The sequence below is a fragment of the Heterodontus francisci genome, chromosome 7 (genome assembly GCF_036365525.1).
Source record: "Heterodontus francisci isolate sHetFra1 chromosome 7, sHetFra1.hap1, whole genome shotgun sequence".
Classification (NCBI taxonomy): Eukaryota; Metazoa; Chordata; class Chondrichthyes; order Heterodontiformes; family Heterodontidae; genus Heterodontus; species Heterodontus francisci.
The window spans coordinates 10787401-10803741 of record NC_090377.1 but is presented as its reverse complement, the minus strand read 5'-3'; the positions used below and the strand labels follow the sequence as shown (position 1 = coordinate 10803741).

The following is a 16341-nucleotide window of genomic DNA, read 5'->3' as shown; positions in this document are numbered from 1 at the left end:
ATTTATTGTTTATACTGATCGAGGTCCTTGGTCACCTGTCTCGGCCTCTTCGCCCGGTTCCCATCTCTTAACCTTCTGGATTTTATCTCTTGCTGTTTCAGATGTTGGTTAAGATCCTGAGCAACGCACTGGAAGCCAATCAGCAGGCGATGCAAGAGGATTTCCCCAAACTCCAGTGCCTGAAATGCCAGCACGAGTTCAGTATGCCCGCACAGGAGGGCCAGGCTGGGCGGCTGCACTCGGAGGGCTCGGGTGTGGGACAAGTGGACGACACTGATTACCTGCAGAGTGAGTAATATGAGGGTACCCTTCCTCTCCCCTCCTAGAGGGGCTGCAGCCGTACCATGCGGGATGATCCCTAATGTCACCGAGTGGTTCTTTGTTCCCAGATCCCAGTCGCAGGGAGAAAGGAGAGAATGTGAGGGTGCCCACTGTAAAATACTGTGCCTGCCCCTCTATCTCTCTCTATATTTGTGTGTCTCTCCTTTCCTCCTTCTCTCTCCCCCTCTTTTCGCCCCCCCCTTCTCTCTCTCCCCCACCCCCCCTTCTCTCTCTCCCCCACCCCCCCCTCTCTCTCTCCCCCACCCCCCCCCCCCCTTCCTGGGGAATGGTCATTCAGGCAGGCTGCACTGTTGCAGTACCATGTACTGCCGACAGGTGGGGGTAGCTCACTGCCTTCGAATGGTATTCGCAAAGAGTTGAATTTATCTGGTCCCTTACAACATCTCAGTGAGTCAATTAAAGTCAGCGATTCACTTATAAAGCACTGGAGATGTTGTGAGGGACCAGATGTGAATCTCTGACTTTAATTGCCCCACCATTGGCGGCCATGCCTTCAGCTGCTTGGGCAGTAAACTCTGGAATTCCCCCCCTAAACGTCTGTCTTTCTTTCCTCCTTTTAAGACGCTTCGTAAAATGTCACCTCTTTGATCAAGCTTTTGGCCACCTGTCTCAATATCTCCTGATGTGTTAAACTTTGCGTTGTAATCCTCCCGTGCAGCACCTCGGGATGTTTTTCCATATTAAAGGCTCTACGTAAATAAAAGTGGGTCATTGTTATCAGTCACCTGTGTTAATGAGTTAGCTTTAAAACATGGAGGGGACATGGAGATTCACGGCAGCAACTTGATCAAAAATTGCCTGATCCTCTCTGATCTGAACAGTGTTTTCTTCCGTAGTCGAGGAACCTTTGAAGGCCTCACCCGCCTGCCCCAAGTGTGCGAGCGAAATAGTGGTCATGCTGCCGACCGAGATGGAGACACGCACCAGCACGCCCGTCCTGCCCGAGGATGAGGCCCTCAAAGCAGACGTTTTAAAGAACGCTTTCACGGATGGCAGCACCGTTGGGAGCTTGAAGGTGAGCCACGATGAATGTATCCCGAATTCTGTCATCAGGAGCGAGAGTCAGAGAATTTTTTGTCATTTGTTCATGGGGTGTGGGTGTCGCTGGCCAGGCCAGCATTTATTGCCCATCCCTAATTGCCCTGGAGTAGGTGGTGAGCTGCCGTCTTGAACTTGTGCAGTCCACGTGGTGTACGTACACCCACATTGATTATTCTTCAACTTTTCTGTAGTGGTTTGATGCAACTGAGTGACTTGCTCGGCCTTTTCAGAGGGTAGTTGTGAGTCAGCCACATTGCTGTGGGTCTGGAATCACATGTAGGCCAGACCGGGTAAGGGTGGCAGATTTCCTTCCCTGGAGGACAGTAGTGAACCAGATGGATTTTTCCAACAACCTGGTAATTTCATGGTCACCATTACTGAAATTTAACTTATAAAATTTTTTTAAATTTAATTTAAATTCCCCAGCTCCCATGGTGATATTCAAACTCATGTCTCTGGATCATTAGTCTGGGCCTCTGGATTACTGCTCCGCTATGCTACGGTTCCATGTGGATCAAGAGAAGGAGGAAAACTGCGAGCCGAGCCCCTGTGCCCAGACAGTGGCTTCAGATTCCCCAGAATGTTACCTGGGCTCCATGGGTTAGATTGAGAAGTGATTACATTAACTCGGCTTGTATTCCCTGGAAAGTAAAAGGTTAAGGGGCGATTAGATTGATGTTTTGAGAATTTTTGAAAGGAATTTATAGGGGTAGAGAGGAACTTTTTCCACTGGTGGGAGGGTCTAAGACAAGGGAACATAACCTTAAAATCGGAGCCAGGCCATTCAGGAGAGAAATTAGGAAACCCTTCACAAAGAGTGGAACTCTCCTCCAAAAATCAGGAGATGCTAACCCAATTTATCATTTTAAATCAGCGATTGATAGATTTTTGCCCGACAAGGATATAAAAGGATATGGAGCCAAGGCTGTTGGATGGAGTTAAGATGCAGATCTCACTGAATGGTGGGGCAGGCTCGAGGGGCTGAATGGCCTCTTCCTCTTCCTGTTCTGCTGTTGCCTGACCAGTCTGGCTCAGATTCAGCAAGTGTTGTGACAGTGGATCTCAGAAGAGTTTTCTCTATTGTCCTAGAGTGACAGCTTCACATTTCCCCGACTAACCTTCCTGTAGCCTGCGATTATGATTTAGGACCAAATTTTGGGGATGCTTCGGGGGAATAGACTCACAGCATCAATCACGTTGCACGTAGGTTCCAAGTCCTACTGAAATGCGATCAGCCTGGGCAGGAATATGATCCGATATCCCAGAGGCGAAAGGCTAGTGTTGGAAGTATAGAACCTTGGATATAGATCCCACTTGGAGTACTGTGCACAGTTCTGGTCTCCATTATTATACAAAGGGTATAGAGGGACTGGAGAAGCTGCAAACATGTTTTACTGGAAAGATACCAGAACTGAGAGGCCATACCTCTTGGGAAAGATTGAACAGGCTGGGGCTCTTTTCTCTAGTAAAAAAGGCTGAGGAGGTTACCTGATAGTCTGTTAAGATAATGAGAGGGCCTGTTGGGGTAGAGAGTGAAGATGCTTCTACTTGCAGGGGAGATTAGAACTCGGGGCCATAAATATGTCAGTCACTAATAAATCCAATCGGGAATTCCGGAGAAACGTCGTTACCCAGAGAGTGGTGAGAATGTGGAACTCGCTACCACAGGGAGTGGTTGAGGTGAATAGTATTGATACATTTAAGGGGGAACTGGACGGAGAAAGGAATAGAAGGGTATGTTGAGGTGAGATGAAGAAGGGGTGGGAAGAGACTCGTGTGGAGAATAAACACTGGAATGTTGGGCCGAATGGTCTGTTTCTATCCGCTCAATGCTTTAAAACATACAGCTGGTCTTGTTTCTGTTTCGCAGAGCATTGAATCCCCGAGTGGAGTGAGTTTGGATGCTGAGCGAGGAGCATCAGGAGATGGAGCTGCCGGAGCATTGAGCATGGAGCCAGAAAACTACTCCTTCACCACCGGCAAAAGCGCCAGTTTCTACTTCGAGTGCGACCAGAGCTGCAGCAGCAGCGTGAGGGAGGGGAGCCGGATGTCAGACAGCTCGTTGGGGGACGTGGACTCCCGTCTGGTGGCTTTGGAGCAGTCCATGTCCAAGGTGCCCAGGGCCGGCTCCAGTCCTGGTTTGCATGGCAACAGCTTCAGCCAGAGGGGAAGCCCCACCTCGCACAGTGGCAGCCTGACTTGGAGCTACCGCTACGGCACTCCTGTGGGATCCACGCTGACGCCAAGCTCACCGCACTCTGAATGCGGGGACAATACCTCGGCACCCAGTAAAGGTTAGCAATGTCGCAGGTGTTTGACAACACAAGGAACAGCATCATCGAATGGTTGCAGCACAGAAGGAGGCCATTCGGCCCGTCATTTCTGCTAGCCCTCTAAGAGCAGCTCAGCTAGTCCCACTCCCCTGCTTTTTCCCTGTAGCCCTGCAAATTTTTATAAATTTTGTTTTATAAAATAGGAGCAGGGGTAGGCCATACTGCCCCTCGAGACTGCTCTGCCTTTCAACATCATCATGGCTGATTTTGTAAACCCCTATCCCTGAATTGGCAGCAACAAATCCATCCCTTGTTGATCTCAACGCTGTTGCTGGGATGAGATACTAAACCACTCTTTTTCCCCCCCACTCCTGCCAGTAACCCCCTCTTCCAGTGGTTCAGCTTGATCCTCAAAGCTCCCACAGCCAGTATTGGGAGAAGAGCGTGGGAGTTCTCCCCGGGCTCCCGCAACCAAAAATCGATTGGATTCACCGTTGTGGGGTCTCGCTGTGTGAAAAATGGCTGCAGAATTTGCTTTCCGACAAAAGTCACATTGTTTCAAAGTCATTCGTTTTACACACAACGCTTTGAAGTGTTTGAAAGCAGCTGCTATATAAACACGATTCATTTCACCTACCTCCACTACTTCTTGCCACATCCCTCAGTCACTTCGTTCTGCAAAAAATACCTTAACTGTCCTGATTGGCTTGGTATGCTTCAGTGTCCAGGGGCAGGAAGGGCTGTGTAGCTTTAATAAAATTTTAAAAAATCCCAGTTGCATTGCCACACATTTATTGAGAATTTCCCTGTGGCACAAAGGGTTTTGTACACCAGGCAAAACTCTGCGGATGTTGGAAATCTGAAATTGAAACAGAAAGTGCTGGAAACTCTCAGCATTTCGGGCAGCATGTGTGGAGAATGAATCAACGTTAAAGCTCCGATCCAAGCATCCCCATTTCTTTCGACCCTCCACCATTTGGTGGCTGTGCCTTCAGCTGCCTGGACCCGAGGAATTCCCTCCCTAAACCTCTCCGCCCCTCTCCTCCTTTTCAGATGCCCCATTAAAACTTCCTTCTTTGAATAGACATTTTGGGCACCTGTCCTAATATCTCCATGCGGCTCGGTGTCAGAGTTTGTTAACACTATTGTGAAGCACCCTGGGACGTCTTACTACATTCAAGATCCTTCATCAAGGCTAATTTTAGGTAGTGGAGGGACCACTTATAAACTTCCACCTGACTTTTCTTTGTGCTTCTAACTCCGAATACTTTGTCTTGCGTCCCCTGTCACTCGAGTCCTTGACCCAAATGAACAACCTGTCAGTATTAATGTCGCCTGTTCACAATCTCACTTGCTTGATTTTTTTTTTTTTCTCTTCCTCGCTGCAGTTTTTGTGGCTCAGTTTACTTTTTGCCTCTTCCAGGAGCCGAGTTCAATCTGTCCATTGAAGATTTTCAGACCATTGACCACAGGCTGAAGCTGTTCCTCGATGTTGAGGTTTTCAGTGAAGATAAGGAGGAGTATCAGTGTTTCATCAAGGTAAGGCATCTGGGGGCTGGAGCTTTACACAGTGGAATGACGCAGCGGGAGAAACACAGGAACAGGAGGTGGCCATTCAGCCCTTCCAGCCTGTCCACCATCCAGTGAGATCATGGTTGATCTGTGACCTAAGTCCATATACCCACCTTTGCCCCCTTATCCCTTAATACCTTTGATTAACTAAAATCTGTTAAATTTAGCGGTTTAACAACTGACCGGTCACCAATTGTTTGTGGAAGAGAGTTCCAAATTTCTAACCCCCTTTGGCCTGGATTTTACAGGGCTCCTGATGTCTGGCTCATTGGGGGGGGGGAGGGGAGTGGTGCGGGGTGTTGGGGCCAGAGAATCATTCTGGCAGCAGCCCGCCATGGAGCCCGATGCCAAGAGCGCCCAGCCCGATCTTCCCGGCAGTGGTGTGGCTCCATGGCCCCTCCCTCTTCCCCCATCCCCCCCCTCCCCCCCGCCTCTCCCAGGTGGGCAATGGGACTGGATTTAAAAATGTAAATGAATAAATTTAAATGAATTTACCTGCAATCTAACAGTCAGGCCGCGATCTTCAGAGCGGCGGCTGGCACTCCCACGCCTTCACTTTCCCATCTGGGGAAGTAGGGAATCTGAGATTTTTAGTGCAGGGCGGGGGACAGGGTCGAACTTCCATCATTGGTGTCAAGGATGGTGGGAAGGTGTGGCCAGTGAACTCTGTTGCGTTTTTTGTGGCGGAGGGAGGTCATATTTAAAAGGTGAATGCCCCCCCCCCCCCCCCCCCCCCCACCCAAAAACAGCTTTTATTTTTGTTGTGGGGGAGGGGGAAAGGGCGATGGAAATTTGATATGAGCAGTTGGGGTCGGTGGGGGGGGGGGGTGCAGTTCCCTTTAGAAATTTAAATTGGCCAGCAGGGCTGACTGCCCTTTAAAAATGGCACCAGTGCCTGCACATAGGCAGCTGATGCCCTTGCTGGTGTTGGAGAGCCCACCCCCTCCATGTGATTGGCGGGGGGGACAGGCAGACCGACTAATTTAAATGAGCCACCGCACAGTAGACCGTGGTGGCCTGGCAGCGCGCGGCTCACACGGGCTGCCATTTTTCTCGCCTGCTGCCGTTCCCAGTGGCGGGCGCTTAAAATCCACCCCTATGTGTGCAGAAGTGTTTCCTAATTTCGCTCATGAAAGGCCAGGCACTGACTCCAACCAACGGAAATAGTTTCCTCTCTATCTACCCTGTCTGAACCCTTTTAATGTCTTGGAAACCTTGATCAATCACCCCCTAATCTTCTAAATTCCAAAGTATATAACCCTAGTTTGTGTAATCTCACTTTGTAACTTATCTCTTAGTGTCCAGGTATCATTCTGGTAAATCTACACTGCACGTCCTCAAAAGCCGATATATCCTTCCTGCCCAGAACTAAACACAAGGTGTGGTCTAGTAAACAGTTGGACTCTAGTTATAGAGGATGCCTGTGAGGAAAGCTAGATGCAGGTATCTGGTTTACTGTGGTTCAGCAGGAATCAGAATGTCCACTCCATAGACATGAACACAAAACAGATGCTGACACTTCTGCCAGTACAGAGGAGCACTGCACTGTCAGAGGTGCCGCCTTTCGGGTGAGATGTTAAAGGGATGTGCCATCTGCCCTCCCAGGTGGATGTGAAAGATCCAAAGGCCACTATTTTGAAGGGCCGGGGAGCTCTTCCTGGTGTCCTGGCTCAATATTTACTCGTCAACCAAGATCGCCAGCAAGCAGATTATCTGGTCGTTGTCACATTGCAGTTTGTGGGAGCTTGCTGTGTACAAATTGGCTGCCGTGTTTCCTACATTACAACAGGGCTGCCACTTCGAAAGTGTTTCATTGGCTGTCCTGAGGGCGGGAAAGGTGCTATATAAATGCAAGTCTTCCTTTCCCAGCTTTTCTTCCCCACAGGAATGATGAAAAGGAGAAACAGGTCCTTGTCCCTGGTATCTGCGCAGCTATATCAAACAGTGGTACTGCACCATCCAACCCAGGGAGGCCGCCGTCTACTTCCTGCCTTAGATTATCTGATAGGGGCGCTATAATTATACGATAGGCACTATTATCTCCTGGGGTGGTTGAGGAAAAGTCAGTGAGCTTGTGATCACTATCTGGCGATTCCATAGATGCTTAAGGCACGGAAGGAGGCCATTGAGCCCATCTTGTATGCTAGAGCATCCGAAACCCATCCCACTGCCCTGCTGTCCTTCCAAAGCCCTGACTCATTAAAACATTTATCCACTCTTCCCAATAGTTCCATCCTTAACTGCACTCTCGCACAAAGTGTTCTGCATAAAGAAGTTTCTATAACCCGTCTCCTCGCTCTCTCTCTGACCACTTTATGTTGCAGGCCCCTCGTCACTGATTCCTTAACCAGCAGGCTGCCTTAGCGGCGCAGTGGTTAGCACCGCAGCCTCACAGCTCCAGCGACCCCGGTTCAATCCTGGGTACTGCCTGTGCGGAGTTTGCAAGTTCTCCCTGTGACCGCATGGGTTTCCGCCGGGTGCTCCGGTTTCCTCCCACAGCCAAAGATTTGCAGGTTGATAGGTAAATTGGCCATTGTAAATTGCCCCTAGTATAGGTAGGTGGTAGGGTAATATAGGGAAGGTGGGGTTGTGGTAGGAATATGGGATTAGTGTAGGATTAGTATAAATGGGTGGTTGATGCTCAGCACAGACTCGGTGGGCTGAGTCAGTGCTGTAACTCTAAATAAAAAATAAATAAATAAAAAATAAAACCCTTCAATTTAAAAGCCTCCTTCCTGAAGTTGCTCGTGTGTGGAAGATCAAGTGCAGACAGGATCCAAATTGGACGTCAGGGTTTCTCTACTGTGTCCAAGGCCCAGTTTAAATAGCCAACCTTCATTGCTTCAGCTTGCATCAAATATGGACACTGATACAATATCCAAGATTAGTGCTAACCTGTGAAATCCTGCACCCCAGCACTGGTCTGGAGATGAAAAAGGAAAAAGACTTGCATTTATATAGCGCCTTTCATGACCTCCAATCTCTCAACACTTTACAGCCAATGCAGTACTTTTTTTTTTGAAATGTAGTCACTGTTGTAATGCAGGAAATGAAGTTGGGAGAGAATCCCTCCAAAGCCAAGATGCATTTAGGTGAGTGCATGCCCGTGATACAGGTGTTGGTTTGAGTTTGCGAGAGAGATTTTATCCTGTTTTTACTTATCTAGAATAAACTGAGTCTTTTAAATTCTGCAGGCTGCAGTTTTTTTTTATTGTCAAAAGCTGCTTAACAGCAACGTTGCTGATAAGATCTCTATTGTGATGGTTCACCCACGCTGATGTGATGAAAACTGAAAATCTTGTCTTAAAGAAAGATCTTTCTAGTGAGGCCTTTTGTGACCTCTGGATGGCCTGGAATGCTTTACAGCCAATGAAGTAATTTTTGACTTTGTCGGGAAAACTTGTGATTTTTAAAGTGGTGAAGGTTGATATGGACGCCGCACGGGCACTCCAGCTAGCAGGCAGGTCGGTTTGTCCGGTCAGTTTGCAAAAATGATCAAGCTTATTATTTTATTACGGTCAAGATACATGGATTGGGACAATCACTTTTTAAACAATGCGCATATATGCTACTTGGTAGGTGGGAGAAAGTGATTTCTGTGGTGGTTGAGATCGTATTTGAACTCCTGGATTTTAACAGCTCTTCATCACAAAGTGTGATTTAGGAGTTGCACGGCTGCTGCGAGGTAACACGACATTATTATTTAGTTAATTCAGTCACTGCAAATGGACAATGTCGTCTTCAAGGAAACCAGTTTCAACTTCAAAGGAAAAGGTGTCCTTATAATCCCGGGGCAATCTTGAGATATTTAGTCCTCTAAATTGCCATGCCTCTGGGAACAGAAGCTCTCACCTACTTGCAATTCGACTTTCAAGCTACGAGCCGCCTAGTCTTTGACCACCTAATCACTGTTAAACTTCGACTGCAGTCAATTTTGCTTCCGCCTCACCACCTTACCTCCACATTTGATGCCCTTCTCCCCTAGTAATTCCCCTCTCATTCATTCTAGTTGTATCCCCTGGTATGGCCCCCAATATCAGCCCTCACCCTCGAGTCCCTGGGGTGCAGACTTGAGGGTATCTGTTGCATAACTGGTTTAATCATTTCTACTGCTACATCTGGCTGGACCACATCAAGCACCATCAGGGCTCATCTCTCCTCTGCCAAAACCACCCAGTGCTCCAGGATCATCCCAGACAACCAAGAAAATCCCCTGCCCCCTCCACCACGTTCAATTACAAAGAAAGATTTGCATTTACATGGGACCTTTCTCAACCCCTGGCTATCCCAAAACACTTCACAATGAAGTACCTTTGAAGTGTAGTCACTGTTGTATTGTGGGAAACGGGACAGAGGAGGTCATTGATTTGTTGTCACTTAGATTGAGAAGGTCGTCATGCCTCTGCTAATCTTGCCTTCCCCTTTTCCACAAAGACAAACCTCCCCCATCCCCCATTCCCACCCCACCCCGGACCAACCCTAGCCCTGAACCCATGCCAGTTTCTCGCCCCTCCCACCCTATGCCCTCTCTGAGCTCATTGTCCATAAAACTCACCTCTTTTGGCTCAGCATGTATCTTTTTCCTCCTTCCTCTGAAAAGCCTTGTGTTGCTTTTCTAAGTTTAAGGTGCTATATGAATGCAGGGGCAATGGTGGCTGTGGCGATGTTGATGACAAAGGGTCTAGTGGTTGTGGTGTTGCCTGGTGTAGTGTAGAGGGAGTGTGCAGTTCTGGTTGTGACTGTGGGGCGTGGGGGTGTAGTTATAGTGGAGGGTGAGTTCTGGTTTTGGTGGGGTGGGGCATGATGACCTGTGGTTCTGAGAGGGTGAGGGTGTCGTGCTTTTACAGGTGATTATAGCTATAAGAACTAATCTTGTGTAATTACCATCAGACAGTGTTTAACAATACAATGAGGAGCAGTAAAAGTCACAAGACTTGGTTTAAACATTCAACCCAGTTTGCGTGTGGTTGTTACAAATTTCAAGTATGTCCTAGATATTCCATTGGATTCATTGTCACTGATCTGTTCCATTAGTGTCCCCTACTCTCTGGAGTTTACTGTGACTGCCCAATATCTTTCTCTACAATAGTGTGACTCAGGGCTGTAGCAGTTAGACCCCTCATTGTGTCTGTCATAGAATGGTTACAGCACTGAAGGAGGCCATTCGGCCCATTGTGTCTGTGCTTGTTCCCTGCAAGAGTCCCACTCCCTCCTCTTTTCCCTGTAGCCCTGCAAATATTTTCTCTGCAGGCCGTTATCCAAGTCCCTTTTGAAAGTCTCAATTGAATCTGTCTCCACCACACTCGCGGCCAGTGCATTCCAGATCCGAACCACTTGCTGCGTGAAAAGGTTTTGCCTCAATGTCGCCTCTGGTTCTTTTGCCAATGACCTTAAATCAGTATCCTTCTCAGTCCTTCCACCAGTGCTTTCTCTCTCTGTCCAGACCCTTCATGATTTTGAACACCAATATCAAATCTCCCCTTAATTTTCTCTTCTCTAAAGAGAACAGCCCCAGCTTCAGACACAATCTGTCATCTGAAATCGCCTCATGTGGCACCCACAAGATCTGTTCAATTAAGTCCATGCACTTTGCTTGGTGAGGAAAAATCATTCTTTTCCAATTTCCTCTCTGGATCATAGGGACAAACTTCATCGTCTCAAATTGGAATGGTATGCAGATTTTTGTTGCTAACTTTATCTAACCCCAGCTACTGGATTGAATATACATTGCCAAGTATTGTTTGTGTGCTTATAGGGATCTAATCCTGTGTGCTAAACTTAAAAGCAACTGCTTGATTTTAAATGAGCCCACCAGTCCAAGTGAGCCAATGGTTTTCAAAAAGGAAACTCATTGACAGTGGTGTAGGTTTTACTGTATTGCAACTCTTCCATCTTTCAGCTCCTTATCCTTAAACGTGAGCAGGAGTTTTAGTCTACGCTCTGTGGTTGTGTAACATAATATCTTCCAACTTGCTTCCACCTCCATAATGTTGCCTGTCTCCACCCCTGCCTCAGTTCATCTATTGAACCCTTAATACATGGCTTTGTTACCTCTAAACTTCACAATGCCAGTGTTATCCTGGCTGGCCTCTCACCTCGCATGCTCCATCAACTTGAACTCATCTGAAACTCTGTTGCTTTCATCCTAACTCTCACCAATTCCCATTTACCCATCACCCGTTGTGCTCATTGACCTACATTGGCGCCTGGCCCAGCAAGACCACGATTTTAAAATTCTCATCCTTGTGTTAAAGTCCCTTCATGGCCTCTCCCCGCTCTATCTCCGTAATCTCCAGCCCTCTGAGATCTCTCCGCTCCTCCAATTCTGGCCTCTTGCACATCCCCAGTTTCCATTGCTGCACCATTCGTGACCATGCCTTCAGCAGCTTGGGCCCCAAACTCTGGAATTCCCTCCCTAAACCCCTCCACCTCACTTTCTTCCTTTTAAGCTGCTTCTGAAAAGCTACCTTTTTTGTCTAAGCTTTTGGTCACCTGTCCCAATATCTCCATGTGGCTCGGTGTCAGATGTTGTTAATGCTCCTGTGAAGCACCTTGGGTCATTTTTGCTACACTAAAGAGGCTATATAAATGCGAGTTGTGGTTGTGAAGAGACCAGTGCACATGGTGGACATGCTACATGTTCTGCTGCGTGATTTTCCACCACTCAAGGGTTAATAAGGTGCCATGTGTCAGTTAACGTAACCCACCGCCAATTGTATAGCCAGAGGTGAACTGCGAAGAGACTCTGCAGTTAAGTAAGCTGACTTCTCACTGAACACAAGAAAAAATGTTGGGGCTGGGAAGTGGGGACGGGGAGGGAAATTTAAACTGTTAAGAATGATGTTGAAACTGTCCCTTTAAACGCCCCGGTGGATGCAAGCTTCTCTTGGAATTGAAATCCACAGACTCTGCGTGATCAATCAAGTGTTAACTTGTGAATTGAGAATCCTGTAGGTACTTTGTTTGCAAAGTTCTGAAGTGTGGGTTTTACTGGAATGCCAGCTTTGTTACTCACTCTGAGGCCCATTGTGTTCCACTTTCTCCCATCTGACTGTTCCATTGATGTGAATGGGGTGTCGGTGTGCAGGCAATAGGAAATTGGGCCAGGAACCCCTGCAACTGCAAAAAGTGAATTACAGGCCGGGAAATTGGATTCTGCAATCGGTGACGCCCAGAGTGACTAACCAGCAGGAGAAACCTCCCTCTTTGGAAACCTTCCATTTTATTTGGTCCCCTTCTCTGAAGGAGTGCTGATTCATACTAGACTAGACTTCTACAGCCTAGATAGTCTCCAGTACAGCAGCTGAATGCCCATTCTCTATCATCAGGGGTGAAGGGGCCAGGAATGGAAGAGAGGCCAATCCTACACTTGCCTAGTGACCAAACATTCACAACCTTTCAAGTTACAAAAGTGTCCAATAGAAATAGCTGACTAGCTACCGATGTGCAATTGCATGCACTGATTTCAGTAGAAAATGCCTTGCACACATAGGCGTAGGAGGAGGCCATTCAGCCCCTCAAGCCTATTCTGCCATTCAGTGAGATCATGGCTGATCTGTGACCTAACTCCATATACCTTTGCCCCATATCCCTTAATACCTTGGTTAACAAAAATCTATCAGTCAGATTTAAAATTAAAAATTGATCTAGTTTCAGTTGCTGTTTTGAGGAAGAATGTTCCAAACTTCTACCACCCTTTGTGCGAAGAAGTGTTTTCTAATTTCATTCCTGAAAGGCCTGGCTCTAATTCTTAGACTCTTCCCCCTAGTCCTGGACTCCCCAACAGGGGAAATAGGGTGGATAGAGAGAAACTATCAGTTCCCCTTAATATCTTGAAAATGTCAATCAGATCACCCCTTAACTTTCTAAATTCCAGGGACATACAACCCCAGTTTGTGCAATCTCTCCTGGTAATTTAACTCTTGGCGTTCAGGTATCATTTTGGTAAATCTACATTGTACTCTCTCCAAGGCCAATATATCCTCCCTAAGGTGTGGTGCCCAGAACGGCTCACGGTAACTCCAGGTGTGGTCCAGGGCTTTGTATTGCTGAAAGATGACTTCTACTCCCTTGTATTCTAGTCCTGCAGATATAAAGGGGAGACAATGGCACAGTGTCAGTGTCATTGAACAAGTAATTCAGAGGCCCATGCTAATCTGGGACACTGGTTCAGATCCCAGCACGGCAGCTGGTGGAATTTAAATTCAGTTAATAAATTTAATTAAATAAGAAAGATTTGGAATTGAAAGCTAGTCTTAGTAATTATGCCACGAAACTATCGTTGATTTGTCATAGAAAACTCATAATAAAACCAAAATACTGCAGATGCTGGAAATCTGAAATAGGAAAGTGCTGGAAATACTCAGCAGGTCTGGCAGCATCTGTGGAGAGAGAAACAGAGTTAACGTCTCAGGTCTGTGCCCTTTCATCAGAACCTGTTGCTGCCAGGTCTGCTGAGAATTTCCAGCACTTTGTTTTTATGTCATAAAAACCCATCGGGTTCACTAATGTCCTTTTAGGGAAGGAAATCTGCTGTCCTTACCTGGTCTGACCTACGTGTGACTCCAGACGCACTGCCTTCTGAAATGGCCTAGCAAGCCGCTCAGTTGCTAGAGGGCAATTAGGAAAGGGCAGCAACTGTTGGCCTTGCTAGTGATGCCCACATCCCATGAAAGAATTTAAAAAAAAATTACCCAGTATGGGGACAGGCGTGTGGTAACAGTGGCGCTTTCTGTGACCTCACCCTCCACCAGCTATGAATCGGTGTTACGTTTTAGTTTTGGATTCAGGAGTGACGAGTGTCACTGGAAAGTGTATTGGTGTTTTTTTCCCCCTCCTCTACCTCTCTATTTGAAATGTGTGTGTTTTGCAGGGTCATTGGTAATTACAGCTTTGTTTTTAAACAATCGAGAATGAAATCTTTGCCAAGTGAGAGATTTGGAGGAGGGAGATAAGTGGTGCATCCAGCCTGGAACAGTCTTTAATGAGACAGCTGACCTCAAGGTTGAGACTTGCGTCTCCACCAGTACAAGGTTCTTTCCACCACTGCAAAGGAGGGGGAGATATTTTATCACAAAGCTTTGCTGCTCTTTTAAACTTTTCTGGTCCTCATTCCTTTGTCACCAGAGTTGTATTTTGTAGTTCACCATGAGTAAGTTAGCTAGAAAGGCCAAACAGTTGGTTTTAACTTAGAGATTTTGGCACATTGTATTCCCTGGTGTCACATCTGTAACATATCTCCTAGATAAACAAGCCTAACTGTGACCAAGAGAGGGGATCTGTTCATTTGTGCGGGATGGAGGAATGTGTAAACTGGAACATGTCAACTGGTATTTCTTAACACAGTCTGGTTCAGCTGTTTGTTTGCCTCATTCTCTGACAGAGTCTGAAGGTGGTGCATTCAAACCCACCCTGGAGCTTGAGAACATAATCATCCTCAGTGGAGTGAAAGAAAGGAACTTGCATTTCTGTAGCGCCTTTCACAACCTCAGGACATCCCAAAGCTCTTCACAGGCAATGAAATACTTTTGAAATGCAGTCACTGTTGTAATGTAGGGAACACAGCAGTCAATTCGCATACAGCAATCTCCACAAACAGCAATGTGATCAAAGGGTCGCCCATTTAAGACAGAGATGAGGAGAAATTTTTTCTGAGGGTCGGGAGTCTTTAGAACTCTTCCAAGGGAAGCAGAGCCTTTAAATATTCTTAAGGCAGAGGTAGATAGATTCTTGATAAAGAAGGTGCAAAGGTTGTCGGGAGTAGGTGGGAATGTGGAGTCGAGGTTACAATCAGCTGGTCCATGATCGTGTTGAATGGCGGAGCAGACTCGAGGGGCCTACTCCTACTCCTTTGTATGTTTTGTACGGACAGATGATCTGTTTGTGATGTTGCTGGAGAGGTAAATATTGGCCAGGACACCGGGGATGACTCCCCTGCTCATCTTCAAAATAGTGTCATGGGGTCTTTTGCGTCCACCATGTTTTTTTTAATGTGCCATCCGAAAGACGGCACCTCCAACAGTTGCAGTGCTCCCGCAGTGCTGCGCTGGAGTAACCGCCTAGATTTTGTGGTGAGTATGCTACCCACTGAACCATGCTAACACCATACTGATAGAGGAGTTGATCATCTTGAGCGATGCAAGGCTGAGGACTCTTCCTGCCTGTTGTATTTATTTGGGGTGAACATTGAAGATCCCAGGGCATTGTTTGAAGAGGAGGCAACCATGCTCCTTTCAACCACCGCCAATAAAATAATAGAGTAACTGGTTTCCCCCATTGCATTTGCTGGTTTTTGTGGGATCTTGCTGTGTAGCAATTGGTTGCAAGTTTGCTTACTTGTCGCTGTGCTTCCAAAAATGCTACCTTGGTGAGAGTTGACCTGTGATGCCCCAGGTGCTATATAAACCAGCCTGTACCCACTCAAGGCAGGAGGCCATAGGTTGGAGGAGGAGTGGGGGGGGGGGGGGGGGGGCGGATGGTGATGCAATTCTTGCATGATTCTAAAGGGGCCGGAGGGAGGAAATGGTGGGGGGGATGGGTGGAGAGAAGAGTGAGGGAAATGGAGGGGAAGACGACAGCGAGGAAACTGGGTGGGGGGGGAGGTGGAGGGAGGGAGACGGACGGTGGAGGCAGACGGCGAGGAGGGAACGAGAGGTGGAGGCAGAGGGGGATGTACTCCGTCATCTCAGTCACATGATCTGTTTGTGATATTGATTGAGGGATAAAAATTGGCCCCGGCCAATGGGGGAGGAAATTCCCTTCTCTTCGAAATAGCAGCCAATGGGGTCTTTGCTTAACATCGCACCTGCAAGGAATCTCTGTGCACCTGTCCTTCAGGGTGGTGGGAAATCAGCCTTGGGGGCCTGTCCCCTGAGGCCGTCACCCGGGGCAGCCCAATACCTCCACCAGGACGTGTGAACGTTTAGGGTGAGGATGCGATTGGGCTCAGTTGTGAAGCTTTCTCAATGAGGAACAGCCTGCCGTTACTATCTGGGGCATTGCCTAGTGAATGTCCACTTCAGTGAGCTACAGCAGGGTTGGCCGGTGGCTCTGGAACCGAATGGACTGGTGGTGAAACCTTTTATAAAAAGTACTCGAGGTCTCTCTTCGAGCA

The 16341-nt window shown here is 47.5% G+C and overlaps 1 protein-coding gene across 1 annotated transcript in view; it reads left to right on the top strand.

Moving 5' to 3' along the window:
* Nucleotides 1-14759, top strand: part of stk11ip (serine/threonine kinase 11 interacting protein) — a 62287-nt gene extending 47528 nt beyond the window's left edge. The window contains exons 18-29 of the mRNA XM_068034686.1: nucleotides 102-288; nucleotides 1179-1357; nucleotides 3254-3677; nucleotides 5080-5195; nucleotides 5738-5878; nucleotides 6834-6980; nucleotides 8275-8320; nucleotides 8644-8705; nucleotides 8868-8913; nucleotides 10731-10824; nucleotides 10984-11048; nucleotides 14611-14759. Coding sequence (XP_067890787.1) covers nucleotides 102-288; nucleotides 1179-1357; nucleotides 3254-3677; nucleotides 5080-5195; nucleotides 5738-5878; nucleotides 6834-6980; nucleotides 8275-8320; nucleotides 8644-8705; nucleotides 8868-8913; nucleotides 10731-10824; nucleotides 10984-11048; nucleotides 14611-14759 — 1656 coding nt within the window. The remainder of the gene's footprint in view (nucleotides 1-101; nucleotides 289-1178; nucleotides 1358-3253; nucleotides 3678-5079; nucleotides 5196-5737; nucleotides 5879-6833; nucleotides 6981-8274; nucleotides 8321-8643; nucleotides 8706-8867; nucleotides 8914-10730; nucleotides 10825-10983; nucleotides 11049-14610) is intronic.
* The last annotated feature ends 1582 nt before the right edge of the window (nucleotides 14760-16341 follow it).